The sequence below is a fragment of the Gracilinanus agilis genome, chromosome 4, assembly GCF_016433145.1.
Source record: "Gracilinanus agilis isolate LMUSP501 chromosome 4, AgileGrace, whole genome shotgun sequence".
Lineage (NCBI taxonomy): Eukaryota > Metazoa > Chordata > Mammalia > Didelphimorphia > Didelphidae > Gracilinanus > Gracilinanus agilis.
The window spans coordinates 187,871,174-187,887,630 of record NC_058133.1 but is presented as its reverse complement, the minus strand read 5'-3'; the positions used below and the strand labels follow the sequence as shown (position 1 = coordinate 187,887,630).

Below are 16,457 nucleotides of genomic sequence, written 5' to 3'. Positions count from 1 at the left end.
TCTGATGACTTTGGAATGAGTTCTTTGCCCAATGCAACCCATGAAACAAAGTGTGTGTGTGTGTGTGTGTGTGTGTGTGTGTGTGTGTGCGCGTGTGTGTGTGCGTGTGTGTGTGTGTGTGTGTGTGTTTACAAATATAATGACAACTAGCATTTCTATATTACATATTATCTTATTTGATCCTCAAGACAACCCTGGTGTGTGGTGTGTGTTTACAAATATAATCGCAACTAGCCCTTACAGATTACATATATTTTCTTATTTCCTTACACCTGGGAGGTAGGTGCTGTTATTTGAGTGTGATTCTAAGTCTCATTCTATCCATCACACTGAGCCACTGCTAATTTTTTAAAAAATTTAAACCCTTACCTTCCACCTTAGACTCAATACTAAGTATTGGTTCCAAGGCAGAAGAGTGGGAAGGGCTAGGCAATGGGGGTTAAGTGACTTGTCCAGGATCAGACAGCTAGGACAGATTTGAACCTAGGACCTCCAGGCCTGGTTTTCAATCCACTGAGCTACCTGGCTGCCCTCCTACTAATTTAAATGTGAATTTCTATGTGTGGACAGAAAGAGGCAGAGTAATGTAGTAGGAAAATGACCAGCTTTGGGTAAAGGAATCATTACTTGGCATTTATTAAGCACCTGCTGTGTGTCTGGGAGTATGCTAGGCACCAGGAATACAAAGACAGAAATGAGACTTATTCCTGCCCTCTGGGAGTTTACAGTCTCTTTCGAGCAAACAGCAAGTCCACATAGATGATATGCAAAGAAATAAAGACTAACATGGGTAGGAGGCAGAATTAGCAGCTGGATAAGACCAAGAAGCAGATCAGGAAAGGCCTGGTGTTTGAGCAGAGTCTCAAAGGATCCTAAGAATTTCAAAGAAGCAGAAATGAGAAGGGAATGTGTCCCAGCTGGGGTTGGGGATGGAAGGAAGCTCATTTCAAGGTTCCCAATGGAAGATGGAATGTTGACTGTGATATACAACAAGAAGACCACATTGGAAGGCATAAAAGAGGAATATGTAATAAGCCTGGAAAGGTGGGCTGGAGCCAGATGGTGAAAGGTCCTCAATGCCAAAAAAAAAAAAAAAGAGGATTTTGTATTTGATCCTTAAAGCAACGGAACAATCAGCTTCCTGAATGGGTAATGTGCTTTCGGAAAATCATTTTGGTAGCTGTATGGACTAGGCATGGGAGAGCAAGAGACTGGAGGCAGAGGAACCAATTGGACTACTACAATAGCCCAGATGACAGGTAAGAGCGGGGTTCAAGTGTGATCTCTGACATGCATTAGCTGTGTCCACATGGTCAAGTCTGATTTCTCATTCCCTCCAAGGTACTGCTAATACAAAGACAAAATGAAAGAACCCCTTCTATCATTCCAGTCTCCTTGTACCTTCTTCCCTCCATGTACTCTATAATCCAGCCATCATGTTGTTCCCCTCTCAAGATACTTTTTATCACTGGACTCTACATTTTCTCTGACTGTCCTCCATGCCTAGAATTCTTTCTCACTTTTGTCTCCTGGCTTCTTCCAAGTCTCAACTAAAGTCCCACATATTTATGTATTTTAGGGGCAGCTAGGTGGCTCAGTGGATAGAGTTCCAACCCTGGAGTTTGGAAGACTCATCTTCCTGAGTTCAAATCCAGCCTCAGACACTAACTGTGTGACCATTGGTCAAGTCATGTAACTGTTTGCCTCAGTTTCTTCATCTAAAATGTGCTGAGGAAGGAAATGGCAAACTACTCCAGTATCTTTGCCAAGAAAATCCCACATGGGGTCACTCAGGTACAACTGAAATGACTGAACAACAAAAAATCCTACCTTCTGCCAAAAGCCTTTCCTGATCTTAGTTTTGGCACCTTCTTTTAAAGATCACTCCCAATTTATGCTATATGTATCATATTTGTACATGAGTGTTTATATGTTGGCCCCACCGATTATACTGTGAACTCCTAGAGAGCAGGGACTAGATTGAAAACGAAAAATATTTTAAAGTAGCAGTCTCTGGTATATAGTAAGTGTTTAATAAATGCTAGCTGCTTGACTTGGTTACATTTTAACAGGCAAGGCAACATGCAAAATGTATACATATAAATACAGGTTAATTTGTTGGGGAGGCACAAGCAGCCAAGGGAATCTTTAGATGAAGTTTCAAAAGAGAAAGAAAGAGATAAATACAAAGTAGAGGTCAAGAAAAAAATCTATGAAGGGGGAGACTGGGAGGGGAGGATTCAATGCTCCCAAACAACTCTCTAAGACAATGAGCAAGAGATGAGTTCCATTTCTGTACGATGGAGGTTCTCCACGCCAAAAGGATGTTGCATTGATGAAATCAAACATGCGTACTGATTCCCAGCCCCAAATAAATATGTTAAGGGTTCTGCATGTTTCTATGTTTTGTCCCACTTTGTGGCCACCATGCCCTAAGTACAAGGGATTCAAAGAAGGGGAAAAAAGCCCCAAACCAAACCAACCCTTTCTCAGGAAACTCACAGTCCAATTGAAGAGATAACATGAAAACAGCCTTGTACAGAAAAGACATCACAGGAAAAACTGAATGAAGGCACTAAAATTAAGGACTGGGAAAGGCTTTTTTTTTTTTTTTTTTTTTTTTTTTTTAAACACCTTATCTTCTATCTTGAAATCAATATTGATTCTAAGGAAGAAGACTGGTCAAGCCTGGGCAGTTAGGACTTGCTTAAGGTCACACAGCTAGGAAGTATCTGCAGCTAGATTTGAACCCAGGACCTTCTGTCTTTTGGCTTTGCTCTATCGACTTCTACCTGGAAAAGGCGTCTTGCAGAAAGTGGAACTTCAATCAGGTAAAGATTCATTGGCCTGGGGTTCATATCCCTCCCTTTGTTAATACCTCTGTGAAATTGGGTAAATCAATCTGTTCACCTCCTTGGCCTCAGGTTTCCCCATCTGGAAAGTAAGGGATTTGGACTATATGACCTCTGAAACCAGCTCCACCGGGCCATATACTAAACACTCAGAATGAAAGTACCAAGAATGATGCAGAGAAAATGAGGAAACATTTATAAATTGTTTAGCAGGGTGCCTGGTCCGTAGTAGATGCTTAATAAAATGTTTATTCCTTTCCCCTTCATCTGGGGTCATCCTGTATTCTAATGAGGGAGACATGTGTAGATAAAAATCTAAATTGAATAAATACAAAGATATTTTTTAAAAGTACTGAAATATAACTTAATTTGCAAAGAAAGTATTTAGGGCAATCAGGAAGGCCTTTGGTTCTGGGGAGAGACTCCACGGGGCCTTCTGGAGGCAGCATCATCTCATTCTTCCTAAGCAGCAGAAACAAGATAACCCTAGAATTTAGGCTGGGGGAAACTTTTGCTCCGGCCACGCAAATAATTAAGACACTTTTTCTTGATTCACCTAAGCCAGGCCAGGTTCAAGTGTCTGTATTGGAAGATGTGGAGAGAAAAATAAAAATTTTAAAGTGTTATGGGAGCTTTGAAATCCTCCTCTGTCTGGCCCCTGGGGTGAGAGACTGAGATCCAAGATCTGGCGGGCGGGAAGGTGGGCAGTGGAGGCCAGGGCTTCGAAGGCTACACAATAAACTCCTTTGGAGAATAAAAAAAAAAAAAAAAAAAAGTGGGGTGTGGGGAGAAAGAAGGAAAGAAAAGGCTGGGTTGCTGCCCCGAGGAGAGCAGCTTTTGTATTCGTGCCCCGTTGTGTTTGGTCTCCGTGACAACGGGAGACACCCGGCTCCGCGGAGGAGCCCCTAGGTCGGATGCGGCCAATGAGGACTGGAAGGCCAGTCTCCTGGGCCAATGGGAAGTGCAGATGGGCGGAGAAGAGAGTTTGTCTCGCGGCGGGAGGGGAATGGGGGCTGGGAGAGGGGACGGGGATGCAGAAATCCAGGCTCAGTTGGAGGGCCGATGGGAGCTGGAGCCGGAGCCAGGGGGAGGGGAGGCTAAGCCATCCCAGTAGGTTTTCCAGGGGAGCCACGTGGTGGTCTAGATGGAGCTACCTGGCAGAGCCTGGGCCTGGGCTCACCCCTGAAGGGGCTGGGGCAGCTCCTGCCTGTGGCATGCTATTGCCCAGAAGGAAGTGACCAGGCTCCTCCAGAGCCTTCCCAGCCGCATCTGTGGGCAGGAGAGGCTGGGAACGGACAGAGCCCCCCCACGTTGCTGCTGCTGCTGCTGCCCTGCGACCAATGCCTACATTGGCCCAGCCCAGCCAATGGTGCTGTCTGCCTCCGGGTTAGTTCCTAGAGTCTATTCCTGCAGCCAGTATCCCCCTAACCTGCATAACGGTCCCTCAGCCCAGGATCTCCATGGACACCAACATCCTTGCCATCACCATTGCTACAGGTGAGTACTAGGCCCCTGGCACTTCTTGTCCTCCAAGGCCGACTTCCTTGCCTTTAATTTTGAAAACAGAACCCTACTCCTTGGTACAGAGCTGGAGACTAGAGCAACTGGGCCACAGGATGGCACCCCTACCCCAAGCTAACTCTTATCCAAAGAATGATGTTGCTGGAGGTGGGGCCTGCTTCTCCTTGGGGTTGGAGGTGGCAGGGGTAAAAGGGAAAAGGGGTGGAATGTTAAATACCACATTTTAGAGCAGAGAGTGACAAATTGGAAAGCTCCAAAAGAGAGTGACAAGAATGGTGAGGGCAACAGGAACTATGTTCTATGAGGAAGGTGCTAAGGCCGTTAACCTGAAAGAAAAGACTTATGGAGAATTGATGAGCATCTTCAAATTGCTGGCATTGCTCTATGAAATTAAAAGTGACTCTTTGGTTTCCTGGAGGCAAATTTTGGCTCCCTATAAAAACTTTCTAATAAATAGCTGTCCAGGAAGGGAACCAGCTGCATTAGGTCATAGGATCATAGATTTAGAATTAGAAGGGATCTTGGCCATCATTTAAGCTTTATGTGATGAAACTAAGGCATAAAGGAGTTAGTTACTTGCCCAAGATCTTTTAAATAGTCTGGTAATGCCAGTCTACACCTAATTGGCATTGAGTTCCCAATCCTGAAAATGTTCAAGCCAAAGGCAAATGCCAACTCGCTTCCAGGATGCTGCAGATGGAATCTTGCATTGTTTAGAAAGCTGAAATCAATGACCCTTTTCAAGTGCTAAGAATTCTATGAAATCTAGAAGTCATCTGAAGTTACTGTCCAGAGTTAGGGGCAGGTAGGTAGCACAATGGATAGGGTGCCAGGCTTGGAGTAGAGGACCTGGGCCTCAGACATTTCCTGGCTGTGTGATCCTGAACAAGTCACTAACTTTCTAGCCCTTGTTGCTCTTCTGTCTGATACTAAAACAAAAGGTAACGTTTTAAAAAAAGTTGTTAGCATCCTCTCTCAGACACTTATTAGCCAGGTGCTGATGGGATGTCACTTAAGCTCTGGGTCTGAGTTTTCTGACGTTTAAAATGTGGATAATAGCACCTACCTCACAGAGCTACTCTGAGGAGCAAAGGAGATAGCATGTTTAAAGTGCTTGGCAAACCTTCAAGTGCTAAATGTTAGCAATTATTATTAGGGTCACCTGGGGTACCCATGCCAGGGACTGTCAAGTTTACCTAAGAGGACTCATATGTTCCCAGCTTGGGACAAGTTCCTCCCCACCATTTTTCAGTTTCTTTTTAACGTGGGATGATAACACCAGCATGCACACATTTCTCCCAGGACCGATAGGGGAAAGTGTGGGCCAGTCTCATAATTGGACCACAGAGGTCATCATCTAGCCCAACCCTCTAACTGACCAAAGTTATTTCCTGCCTTTCCAGGAGCCTGCAGTATGTTCCATAGGTCAGTGATGTAGCCAGAGACAGGAAGCCCAGAGATTGTGCTTTTTCTGTCTCTGCCTTAGTTTCCAAAGCAGCAGTGGGAAGATACTCCCTCAGCCAGGCCATGCACCATAGACCCCTGGGGGAAGCTCCCTGGTGGGGGTATAGGCTGGTACTGGGGTCTGATATTGATGTTGGCTACTCCCCACAGCCCTTGGGGGAAGAGCTAGGAAGGCTCAGGAGACTGGGCCCCTGACTGTGCCTTGGTGTTGTGGTGGGTAGTGTCCTCCTTTGTGTTTGTCGTGGCCATCTTGCTGCTGCTGCTGTACCAGCGGGACCCCCAATGCTGCCAGTTCCTATGTTCCTGCCGATTCTTCCAGGGTCCTAGCCAGTATGTGAGTATCCCTCTTCCCTTCCCCAGCCCTACCTCTGCCTCCTCATTATAATAGCCCTGCACCATGCATGTGACATTCTTGGGGGCCAGGAGTCTTTTTGGTGAGAAGCAAAGGGCATTTCCCAATCCTTCTTCCAGGGATCACCCTTTCTTTCCAGGGCTTTTAGCTTACTAAGGCTGGAGCTGCAGAGCCCTGGAGTCAGTCACAGTGGGTTGGGGAAGGGTTAACCATTTCCTGAGCCCTCTCCAACTCCACCATTGTCTAGAGCTAAGCCAAAGAGCCCTTCTCAATGAAGACAATGCTTTTTCCTACTCCCTTAGCAACAGGGCAGTCTCACTTTCTTAGGGAAAACCCAGGTCCCCTACTCCATAAGGCTGAGGTTTAGACTTTGACTATAGTAGAGTGAGTTGGGGATAGAGGAAAAGAGAGGGAAGAAATGTGAGATCCTAAAGAAAGGCTCAGGCCTCTGCCCTGGAACCCAGAGCTGGGTGAGGGTGAAGTAGCTCACCTTTGGTCTTCCTCCTCTAGGACTGTCCCCCTCCCTACTTCAGCAATAACCAGGATATGGTCGAATCCTCAGCCAGATCCCAGCTACCAGAGAGGACAAGAACTAGGGTACAGGTGAGTTGATGCTGTACCAAATGAAGGTGAGACTTTAGTGTAGTGAAATCAAAAGACAAAGAACTAAAAATTGGAGGATGGGGGCAAGGAATGGACTATGAGAAACTGGAAATATTGTTGGGGACAGGGAGCCCTTAAATAGATTGAAAGGTATGGGAGCTCAAGACACAAAACCAAAGGACAATTCTTGGGAAGGGAATCAACACAATGACCAACAGATCTATGCTTGCTCTGTGTCCCCTCCCTGAAGAGGGTCATTGGATATTATTAATTATAGGGGCACTTCCAGGGTGATGAAGTATTCTGTGTGGGACTGCCCAGCAACTACCAGCTACCCCCCTGGCGCCCTCCACGTCTTCCCAGCTATGAAAGTGTGCGAAAGAAGGACCGGCAGCAACAGATCCACCAGCTGATTGCACATCGTTTTGGACTATGGTCCTGCAGAGAGGTGGTTTTACCTTAATGATCACCTCTTTAGGGTTTCCAAGTTGTCCCTAACCCCTTCCAGACTCTTTCTACCCTCAGCTTATACAGCTCCTTTACTTGTGTCACTGATGTTGGACACCCAAGACTAAAAGCATCATTGGGGCAGAGGATGTTGAATTCTCTCCTGTTAAGGGAAGCATAACCGCTAGAAAAGGCTTCTGCAGAGGGCCCTGGTGGCTGCCATGTAACACAATGGCTCAAGCCCAACTTAGTTTCTACCAGTCATGAGGGGAAAAGGAAGCTGAATGGAGAGGCTGGGAGGTGGGAAGGGGAAGTACAGAAACCAGGGCTTGGGCAGCTTTTAAATAGAGTTAATATTTTTGCTTTCCTTCTCTAGCTTCCACCAACTTATGAAGAATCCCTGGGACCACTCCCTGAAGTACCCTCCAGCCCTGTTTCTGCCCACCCATTCCAGAGAACAACTGCCTTACCTACTCAGAGGAATACAGCAGTGTAAGAGCATGCAAGCAGCCTCCTCCTGGCCACTTCCTTATACCATTCTGACCCAGGCTGGAAGAAATGGTGCCAAGCAGCCACCAGAGGGAGTCCTCTGCCAAACTTCAGTTGTGCTTCGATGTTTTCAAAACAGTGCAACAGGAGAGCTATCACCACATCTTCAGGGACTCCATTTGTGGCAATCCAACCCCCATTCCCCATACTTCTGGTCCTCCATCCTAGAAAGCTCCCTCCAGCGTTTTCAAGGAAGTGATGGGCCTACATAACTGCCTACAAGCACAAAGGGTAAACTGAATTATAGAGAGGGAACTCTTGTTCAAGACCACCACCAAAAAAAGGAAAAGACTCAAAAGGTTCTCAGGAGTCCCAACTTTCCTGTCCAAGCTTCCAGGGCTTCTGGAATAAGCAGAAATGTATTTTTTATTTTGTTCTCAGACAGGAACTATTGGTCTCTTCAGGGCACTCGGAAGAGATGGTTCAGAAATGGTCAGAGAGGTGCCACAGCCACCAGGCCAATTACTGTATATGCCACATGAAACAGAGGCTGGCAGAGAGAAGTTTCTTCTACACAGGGTAGAGTAAATGCCACAGGGGACTGGAAAGATCTTATAGCCTGACCCTGAACTCTGAAGAACCTGGGCCTAAGTTACCAATCAATTAACACTGCTTTACTCTTTCCATACTATATATTCTCAAAGCCAATTTCCTTACTGCTATTTATAGTATTCGCGACAAAGATGTGAAAGAAATATGTCTGGAAAACTGTGTCATAGAGTTGGGTGTTAGCTAGCTCACCAAAATCAACCTAAAGTTCTAGCATTCCCTTAGAAGCCAAAAATCCAACTAGTATGAGTTGCCGATTTATGATTTTTGGAGATTTCCCTGCTTCTTTGGCCATAAATACTTCCAGGTAGTAAAAGAGGAAAAAATGAAGAAAATATAGGGCATCTCTAGGGTTCCGTTTTTTAAACTGGGGTACAGTAAGGAACTCAAAAGAGATGTCTCCATCATTCACCCCTTGAGAATTAAAGTCCTCTTTCCATCTAGTCCTGCCCACATTTACTTTCCAAATGATACAAACTCACAGTTTGAACTGATTTTATTTTGACTTCAGATATGTCCACCTTCATTACTCCTTGGGTGGCCGCTTCACAGTCTCTTCTGTGTTTATAGTCAACCAAACCCACACTCTCAGGGAGACTTGCTTCCATCCAGATTCCTTGGCATCTGGCTCCATTTTCTTCTGGCACTCTGGCTCTAGTTTCCAACCAATGATATGGCCAATAGGCTCAGAGCATAGCTACCAATTTGAAGGTGCCTACAGGCTTGGCAGGGACAACGTGGACAAAAGTCTTGTAGAGCACAGCACCCTTGGGCAGCTGGGTGACCAAGTCTACACCTTCAGGACTACTGGGATTGGGCACATATACATCTTTCGTGTAGTGGACAATGCCCTCTTCCAGGGCATAGAGACACTTGTTCTTACCCAGTCCTACCTGGAATGAATAAAAAACCTTATCAGTTGAATAGCAAGGATGTCCCACAGCAAATGAACAAGAACTGGGGCTTTAGGAAATACTTTGAACAATGATCCTATTCACTAAAAGTAGCCCCTTTGGTGGGATAGGGAAAGACTAGAGGTTAGGTAATTTAATCATGAAGCAGCTAGATGGCTCAGTGGATAGAACACTGGTCTTAGAGTCAGGAGAATCTGGGTTCAAATTCAACCTCAGACATTTACAAGCCATGGTGATATACCCACTCATGTGACTGTGGGCAAGTCACTTAACCTATTTGCCTTAATTCACTGGAGAAGGAAATGGCAAACCATTCCAGGATCTTTTGCCAAGAAAACCCCATGGACAGTATTGATGTGCAATGGTCCAAGAGTCACAAAGAGTCAGACACAAGTGAATGATTAAACAACAAAGTTCAATATTGGGTTCTCTCTTCTATTGCCTGAAATTCTTTCTTCTACTGTCTTGCCATTGATTCTGTGATGGAAAGGCCAGGATGACTTGAAAGTAGGCACTACCAAAAGTTGAGTGTATAAATAAAATATATTCAATTCCCATGGGAAGTAGAATATTCCAAGGAGCTGCCAACTCCCCCAAAAAAGTATTTCTCCTCCAAAAACATCTTTGCCTGAGCCTAGGACAGCCTAACTCATAGTTTGGGTTAGACAGGAAAATTAAATAACCAAAGGTAAACTGAACTCAAATAGGGAGAGCTGGTCCTATGAACAAAAGGAGAGGACAAAAAGGCAACTCACATGAGCTCCTGGATGCCAGCGGTACTGGCGCTGAGTTCCAATGATGTTCCCAGCATGAACATACTGACCTAAAATAGAGAGGATTTCAGTGGACGGCTCCTGCAACACTGACACATCTAGGAAGGATGGTTACAGGAATTTTCTATTTGAACTCCTAAAGAACAATGATGAATCCTTATATCATGGCCCAAATACTTTAAACTAGCAACTGAACCTGGCACTGAAGACTCGTGCCACACAGTGATATATATGTAGAATCAAAGGAAGTTGAACTGACTTGAAATCATTTCCATGGGGAATTCCCTTCTCTAGTCATATGGCACTGGCTCCCACACCCTGACCAAATTTTCTTGCCTCAACACAAAGACAGGCTCCAAAGAGGACCCTTACATGTGCTAGGCTCATAGCACAAAGCAAGAAAAGCCAGAGGCTGAATGGAGGGGACCACCATGAAATATGCACTCACCCTCCAATTTCTTGATGCCGTAGTGTTTGCCTGGTGACTTCCCACCAAGGTTTTTTGAACTACCTCCAGTCTTCTTGGATGCATATCTAACAGTGGCAGCCATGACCTGAGGGGGAGACAGCCCTGCAATAACTGTAGAGATGACAGGAAATATTATTCAGGAGGAGAGCAATCCAGACAGATCAACTGTCCCTTGAGAAACCATGTCTCAAAGGAAGGCATTTAGAGTGCTGAGATGGAGCAGTGGGCAGGGGAAGGGGAAGGGGAGGGGGTAGTCTGTTAGGAGGTTCAGAAATGGCACCAAATGTGTTAGCTTTTAGGGAGTATCCTACAGCCCTTGGCCTGTTCCTGGACAGTAGACAACCCATTCCTTGTATTGTCTGGGGTATAAACACTGGAAGGAGTCTATAAACAGAAAGAAAAGAAAATAAACACTGTGCCCTGGGCACATCCAGCCCTGTCAAGGTAGGACACAGACTATTTGAGAATGAGGGAAGGGAAGCAGCAGTGCCAACTGGACACCCACAGAGCTACCCACTTTGGCTCCACTGAACCATCATCCATCTAGAAAAACACACACACACACACACACACACACACACACACACACACACACACACACACTGCTTTTAAGCTAAAGAGTGTAGTCTTGTCTAAAGGAGCCATCATTTTAAGTCTTGGCTATTTCAAACTGCTAGGTCCTTGGGCCCTTCCGTCCCAAAACCTAAAATAGGAATCCTTAATCTTTTTGGAATAGCGACACTCTACTTATTAGCTTGACTTTGTTGTGACTCTCCCCTTTCCCATCCAAGTACTGACATTTATTTTTAAAATAAATTAAAAGTAATTTCCTTTGCAAATTTTACAATACACTGGATATACACCCTGAGTGTTACAAACTCGAGGTTAATCATTACCTCAGAGTCCCTAGAGACAGGGTCCCTACATACTGATTATTTAGAAACACATATAGTCTTTTTTTCTCAATCACATATAAAAACAATTTTTAACAATCATTTTTTTTAGAGCTCCAAATTCTCCTTTCTTTCCTCCGTCCTTGAATAGACAAGCAATTTGCTATAATTATATATGGGCAGTCATGCAAAACATATTTCCATATTAGCTAAAACATATGTAGTATTTGAGGGTCATTAGGAACTAAAGACAGAAGATCTGGGAACCCTTCAGGTACCTAAGTCTTTAGAGTCTCAATGAGACAGGGGTCTCTGTCTAGTGTCTCAAACAAAATCAAGTTATCCATGATGGAAAAGAATTAGGAGAAGGCACCTGCTCCAGTGTGCAGCCACCAGGCTTGTCCAACCCTAAGTACTCCCAAGACAAATCATGCTTTGTATAAAGCCTATAAGCACTATATACAGAGAACAACCCCTGTCTCATCTTGAGTAGAACATAGTTTTAGAAGTGAACTCTACCTTGAAGCAGTGCTTCTTAACCTTTTTATCATGGATCCTGTTGGCAGTCTGGTGAAGTCACTAAGGTTCCTTCCAGTACTGGATTTTTTTTTTTTTTTTAACCCTTACCTTCCACCTTAGAATCAATACTATGTATCAGCTCCAAGGCAGAAGAGTGGTAAGGACTAGGCAATGGGGGTTAACTGACTTGCCCAGGGTCACACAGGAAGTATCTGAGGCCAGATCTGAACCTAGGATCTCTTGTTTCTAGGCCTGGTTTCTCAATCCACTGAACTACCCAGCTTCCCTACCAATACCAGATCTTTGATCCTATGACCTCTTTCGCCATTGACCTCATCTCTCCTTATCTCTAAAATGAGGAATTAGGCCAGATGGCTCTTGGGCCCTTTTCTGGATCTATGCTTCTCTGAATCTCTCTAGAACAGAGGTTTTTAACCTTTTTTGTGTCAAGAACTTCTTTGGCAGACTAGTAAAGGCTATGGATGCATTCTAAAAATAATGTCTTTAAATATATAAATATATTATTCCAAAGGAAGCCAATCCTTTTGAAATATAGTTATCAAAAATTTCTTTGGACCTCAGATTGTAAACTCCTCCCTCAGAGGTTATCAAAAGCAAATTCTTGATTCTATTGTGGAAGAAAATACCTAGAGAACTTAAGTGACATATCTAAGATCATCCAGGTGACTGAGCTGGGATTTAAACCTCAGAATCTCTGATACTAATTACAGTGCTATTTCCAAAGACAGAAGTGTATGTTGTGTAAGCAAGACCCATGTGGCCTCAGGGATGAATGAGCTATTTACCAAGGAGAGGTGAAAAGTAGAAATGTCACAGTGAGACAAGAGAGAGAATTCTTACTAGGCAGAATTGCAGAATCTCAAGAGATAGAAAGGACCTTAGAAGTCTCTGAAGTAGGAATCCCTTTTATAAAACCGGTCTCACTAAGCCTGTGGTTGAACACTTCCAATGACATGGACTCCTCATTTAGCAAAAGAGCTAGTTACATTACTGACTGCTCCGCTTATAAGAAAGCTCAAGTTCTTAAAGTCTAAAGGAAAATTCTTTTTTATACTAAGCTTTACCATAACAACTCGACCTGTCCCCCTATCATTTCTATTCTTTAGTCCTTCGTTCTGCTTTCAGTAACTACAAACTACTTTGGTTTTTTGGATACTTCATCTGGTGGCAGTCTATTTCTCCAGAATTATCTGAGAAATACTAGGTCACAAAACCTTTACTACAGTTAAATGTCACTATCTATTTCCCTCTCCATATAAACTCTGTACCTCCCCAACTTCATGCCTTTGTGCAGATGTTCCCTAAGCCAATAATGCTCCTTAACCAGGTGAGAGGTAATGGAGAGAGCGAGCTGTACTATGGAATCAGTTAAAGAGACTTGGGCTCAAGTTCCACATCTGATACTTACTGAGCAAGTCTCTTAACCTTAAGTGCTGCAGGCTATAGATTGCAATAGATGCCAAATATGCATTGATATAGGAAGGCAATTACTGGTAACTCCTTTTATGGAAGTTCCATAAAAATAAATCCAGACCTACAGAAACTACCTTTTAAAGCCTGACTCAAATACTATATTCTGAAAGAAGCTTCCCGTTGAGTAACGGTAAATGAGAGGATATATCCCTCGAGTTGCACTCTGAAATTTATTACTCTGTACTACTTGCATTTTGTCTGGCAACTACAGATGCCATTTAGTATTGAGAAAGAATTGTCTGTGCCTTATCCAAACTTTGTATCTTCCCCAGAATGAATAAGAAAACATTTATTAAGGGATTTGCACTATGTGCAGAAGCACTATGCTTGGCCCTTGGGATACCAAAATAAAAAATCGCGCCAGTCGCTGCTCCGTCCAGCCCAGTGCTCTGCGTGTACACATACAGTAAGTACTTAATAAACGTTTGTGATTCTTCCCACCATAAGGCTTTCTTTTAGACCAAGTATCATCAAGCTCTTTCAGCAGTTCCTGGTATAGCGTGATCTCCACTACTCTCAACCTCCCTGCGGACATATGTTCTTTCTAAATGTGACGCTGAGCACTGGATAAACACTCATCGCGTGGCCGAAAACGATACAAGACGCGATAAACACAAATTTACTCAGAAGAGAGATCAGAAATCCATCCCCCAAATCTTTGCACTAGCGAGCCCAACAGCCAACCATCAAAAAGGGGTGGGAACAGAGGGTCACGTGCGACCCCACCCTTCCCCTCCCACCTTCCCTCACGTGGGGAGCGTGACGTGGCTTACATTAATCCCGGCTTCCTCTTCCCTAGCCTTGGCCCATGCAAGAGTATGACCTCCACAGTGACCCCCTCCTCCCCTTCCCTTGGGGAAGAACCAAAGCCCGTTACCCGCTCCCCGCGCGGTCACCCCCGTCGGGACGGGACCCATTTTCCGTGCCAGCAGGGTCAGCAACGCCGATGCTGCCATAGCGGCCCTCTGCTCGCCGCCGCCACCGGCCGCAGAAAAGCCAGCACTTCCGCTTCCGGCGGCTGTGTTTTCGGATCTCGCGGTACTTGGGCAAATTTGAAAGCTGCGGCGCGAACTCGAATCCGGGAGAGAAGCTCCAGGTGAGCCCAGAGGTTGGGGTTAATGTCTTGTCTCTTCGCCCTCAAACACCACTGTTCCCATCCTTTCTCCGCACCGGACTAGACCGAAGAGAGATGTGGAAAGTAGATGGGCCGACCGAGCGGCGCCAGGGTCTGTCTCTTGGGGGAAGTCAGCCAGAGGGGCCTTAGAGACCAATAAAACCAGCCTTGATGAAGCGGCTACTACGTGCCAGACCCAGCGTTGGCACTGGGGACTTTAGTAGAAAGAACGAAGCAATCCCTGTCCGTAGAAAGCTTGCATATTAATGGGGGGAGACAGTAATAATGTTATAGACACGTACTGCATAAAAACATTCAGCTAATAAATACATACTTGATCGATTTTATTCGCTTTACAAAGTATTTAATAGCAAGTTAGTTTGGGAGGGGGTGGGGGGGGGGGAATTCCGTGGTGCTTGATGGAGTTTGAATTATATTTTAAAGGCAGGACTCAGAGGCAGAGATAAGGAGGGCTTGCATTTCATGCAAGGGAGAAGACCAGGGCTAGGGCAAGGAATCAGGAGATGGAGTGTCGTGAATTGGAAACGGAGAGAATGCTGGCTGGTTGTGGCATATAGAAGGAAATGAGAGGAGAATAATGTCATAAGCATTGTCTGTATGCAGAGTAGGAAGGAAAGAAAGGAAGGAGCAAGAGCTTGTTAAGCCTTGTACGCTGTGCCCGGCACATTGGAAGATGGCTTTAGATAGAAAAGCACTAGCTGCTGAGGGGCATGGGAGTGCATCATTGTAAAGTTTTGAGTAGCTAGTTCACTTTCTGAGAAGTCTGTTCCCCAGAGAAGACTCGGTTCTTGGTAGAACCATAACTAGAACCTATGTCTTATACTTCCATGTCCAATATGCCCTTTCCACCAGAATGGACTTGCTTCCTGATAAGAACACTCAGCAGAACCCAAGAAGAAGCCTGAATTTAGTTGGAGTCAGGAACATCCATATTCAATCCTATCTCAGATATTTTTCTCTTTCTCTGTAAATTGAAGAAGTTTTTGGTTTGATGGCCTTTCAACCCACTTCCAGCCCTAAATCATAAACAGCATTTCATAACTGGAAGGGATTGTAAAGATCATCTACTCCAAAGAATCTCATTTGACTATGAATAAATAGCCAAACCAGGAATTAAAGCCAAGTATTTGCATATGCCAGCCTGACTTCCCACCTAGCCTGTTTGATGTCTGCTGCTTCCTCATTCTTCTTTATGCCTTTAGTCATAAAATCACAAGATTTTTAAAAATTTCTGTTAATACTTTTTAAGCATTACCGTCACATTCTAAAAATCCTTCCATGTAACGTAGTTACATTTAAGCAAAACAAATCAACACTCCTGAGATTTAAAATTGAAAGAGGCCTTATATATCTAACCTCATTTTACAAAGGAAGAAACAGTCTATAGAGGTGTAGTGATGGGAATAGCAGCAGAGCCAGAATTCAAACACAAGTCTGATGACTTCTAAGTCTTGCTTATTCCACTATACCACATTACCTGAATCTTAACTCATCCTTTAAGGCATGCACCTTGAACCTTCCCTTGATACCACTAGTTCCCCAAGATAGAAAAAGGCTCCCTTCTCACTAAATTTTAGATTCCAATGCCATCCATGATTAGAAGAGCTTCTTTTGGTTTAGTGGAAAGGACCTAGGACTTATATCCAGAATACTTGGGTTGGAGTCCTGATTGCTATTTACAAACCTAGGTAAATGTGAGCAAAATTATTTCAACCCTCTGAGTCTCAGTTTCCTTATCTGTAAAGTGGGGATAATATTACCTATCTTCACAGGATGGTTGTAAGGAAAATGCTATGCTAAATACAAAGAGTGCACATGCATCAGAGAGAGGAGAGACTGTGACATTGAATAGGGCACTCACATTTTTATCTCCCTCAAACACTGATCTTTTTGCAGGGAATACACCTCAACAGCCTTTTAATG

The 16,457-nt window shown here is 44.4% G+C and overlaps 1 protein-coding gene across 1 annotated transcript; it reads right to left on the bottom strand.

Moving 5' to 3' along the window:
* Window positions 1-8,815: 8,815 nt before the first annotated feature.
* MRPL27 (mitochondrial ribosomal protein L27) lies at window positions 8,816-14,381 on the bottom strand. Its single transcript, XM_044672012.1, has 4 exons — window positions 14,277-14,381; window positions 10,473-10,604; window positions 10,007-10,074; window positions 8,816-9,230 (listed from the first exon to the last, which is right to left on the bottom strand). The coding sequence occupies exons 1-4, from the start codon at window positions 14,353-14,355 to the stop codon at window positions 9,024-9,026; spliced, it is 486 nt and encodes a 161-aa protein (XP_044527947.1). The 5' UTR covers window positions 14,356-14,381; the 3' UTR covers window positions 8,816-9,023.
* Window positions 14,382-16,457: the final 2,076 nt, after the last annotated feature.

Excerpts from the sequence above, each read along its gene's own strand:
- MRPL27 (XM_044672012.1), bottom strand. The coding sequence starts at position 14,355 with ATGGCAGCATCGGCGTTGCTGACCCTGCTGGCACGGAAAATGGGTCCC. Across the intron at positions 10,605-14,276 it reads GGTGACCGCGCGGGGAGCGG|TTATTGCAGGGCTGTCTCCC; the intron begins GTAACGGGCTTT and ends TCATCTCTACAG. Across the intron at positions 10,075-10,472 it reads CGGCATCAAGAAATTGGAGG|GTCAGTATGTTCATGCTGGG; the intron begins GTGAGTGCATAT and ends TCTCTATTTTAG.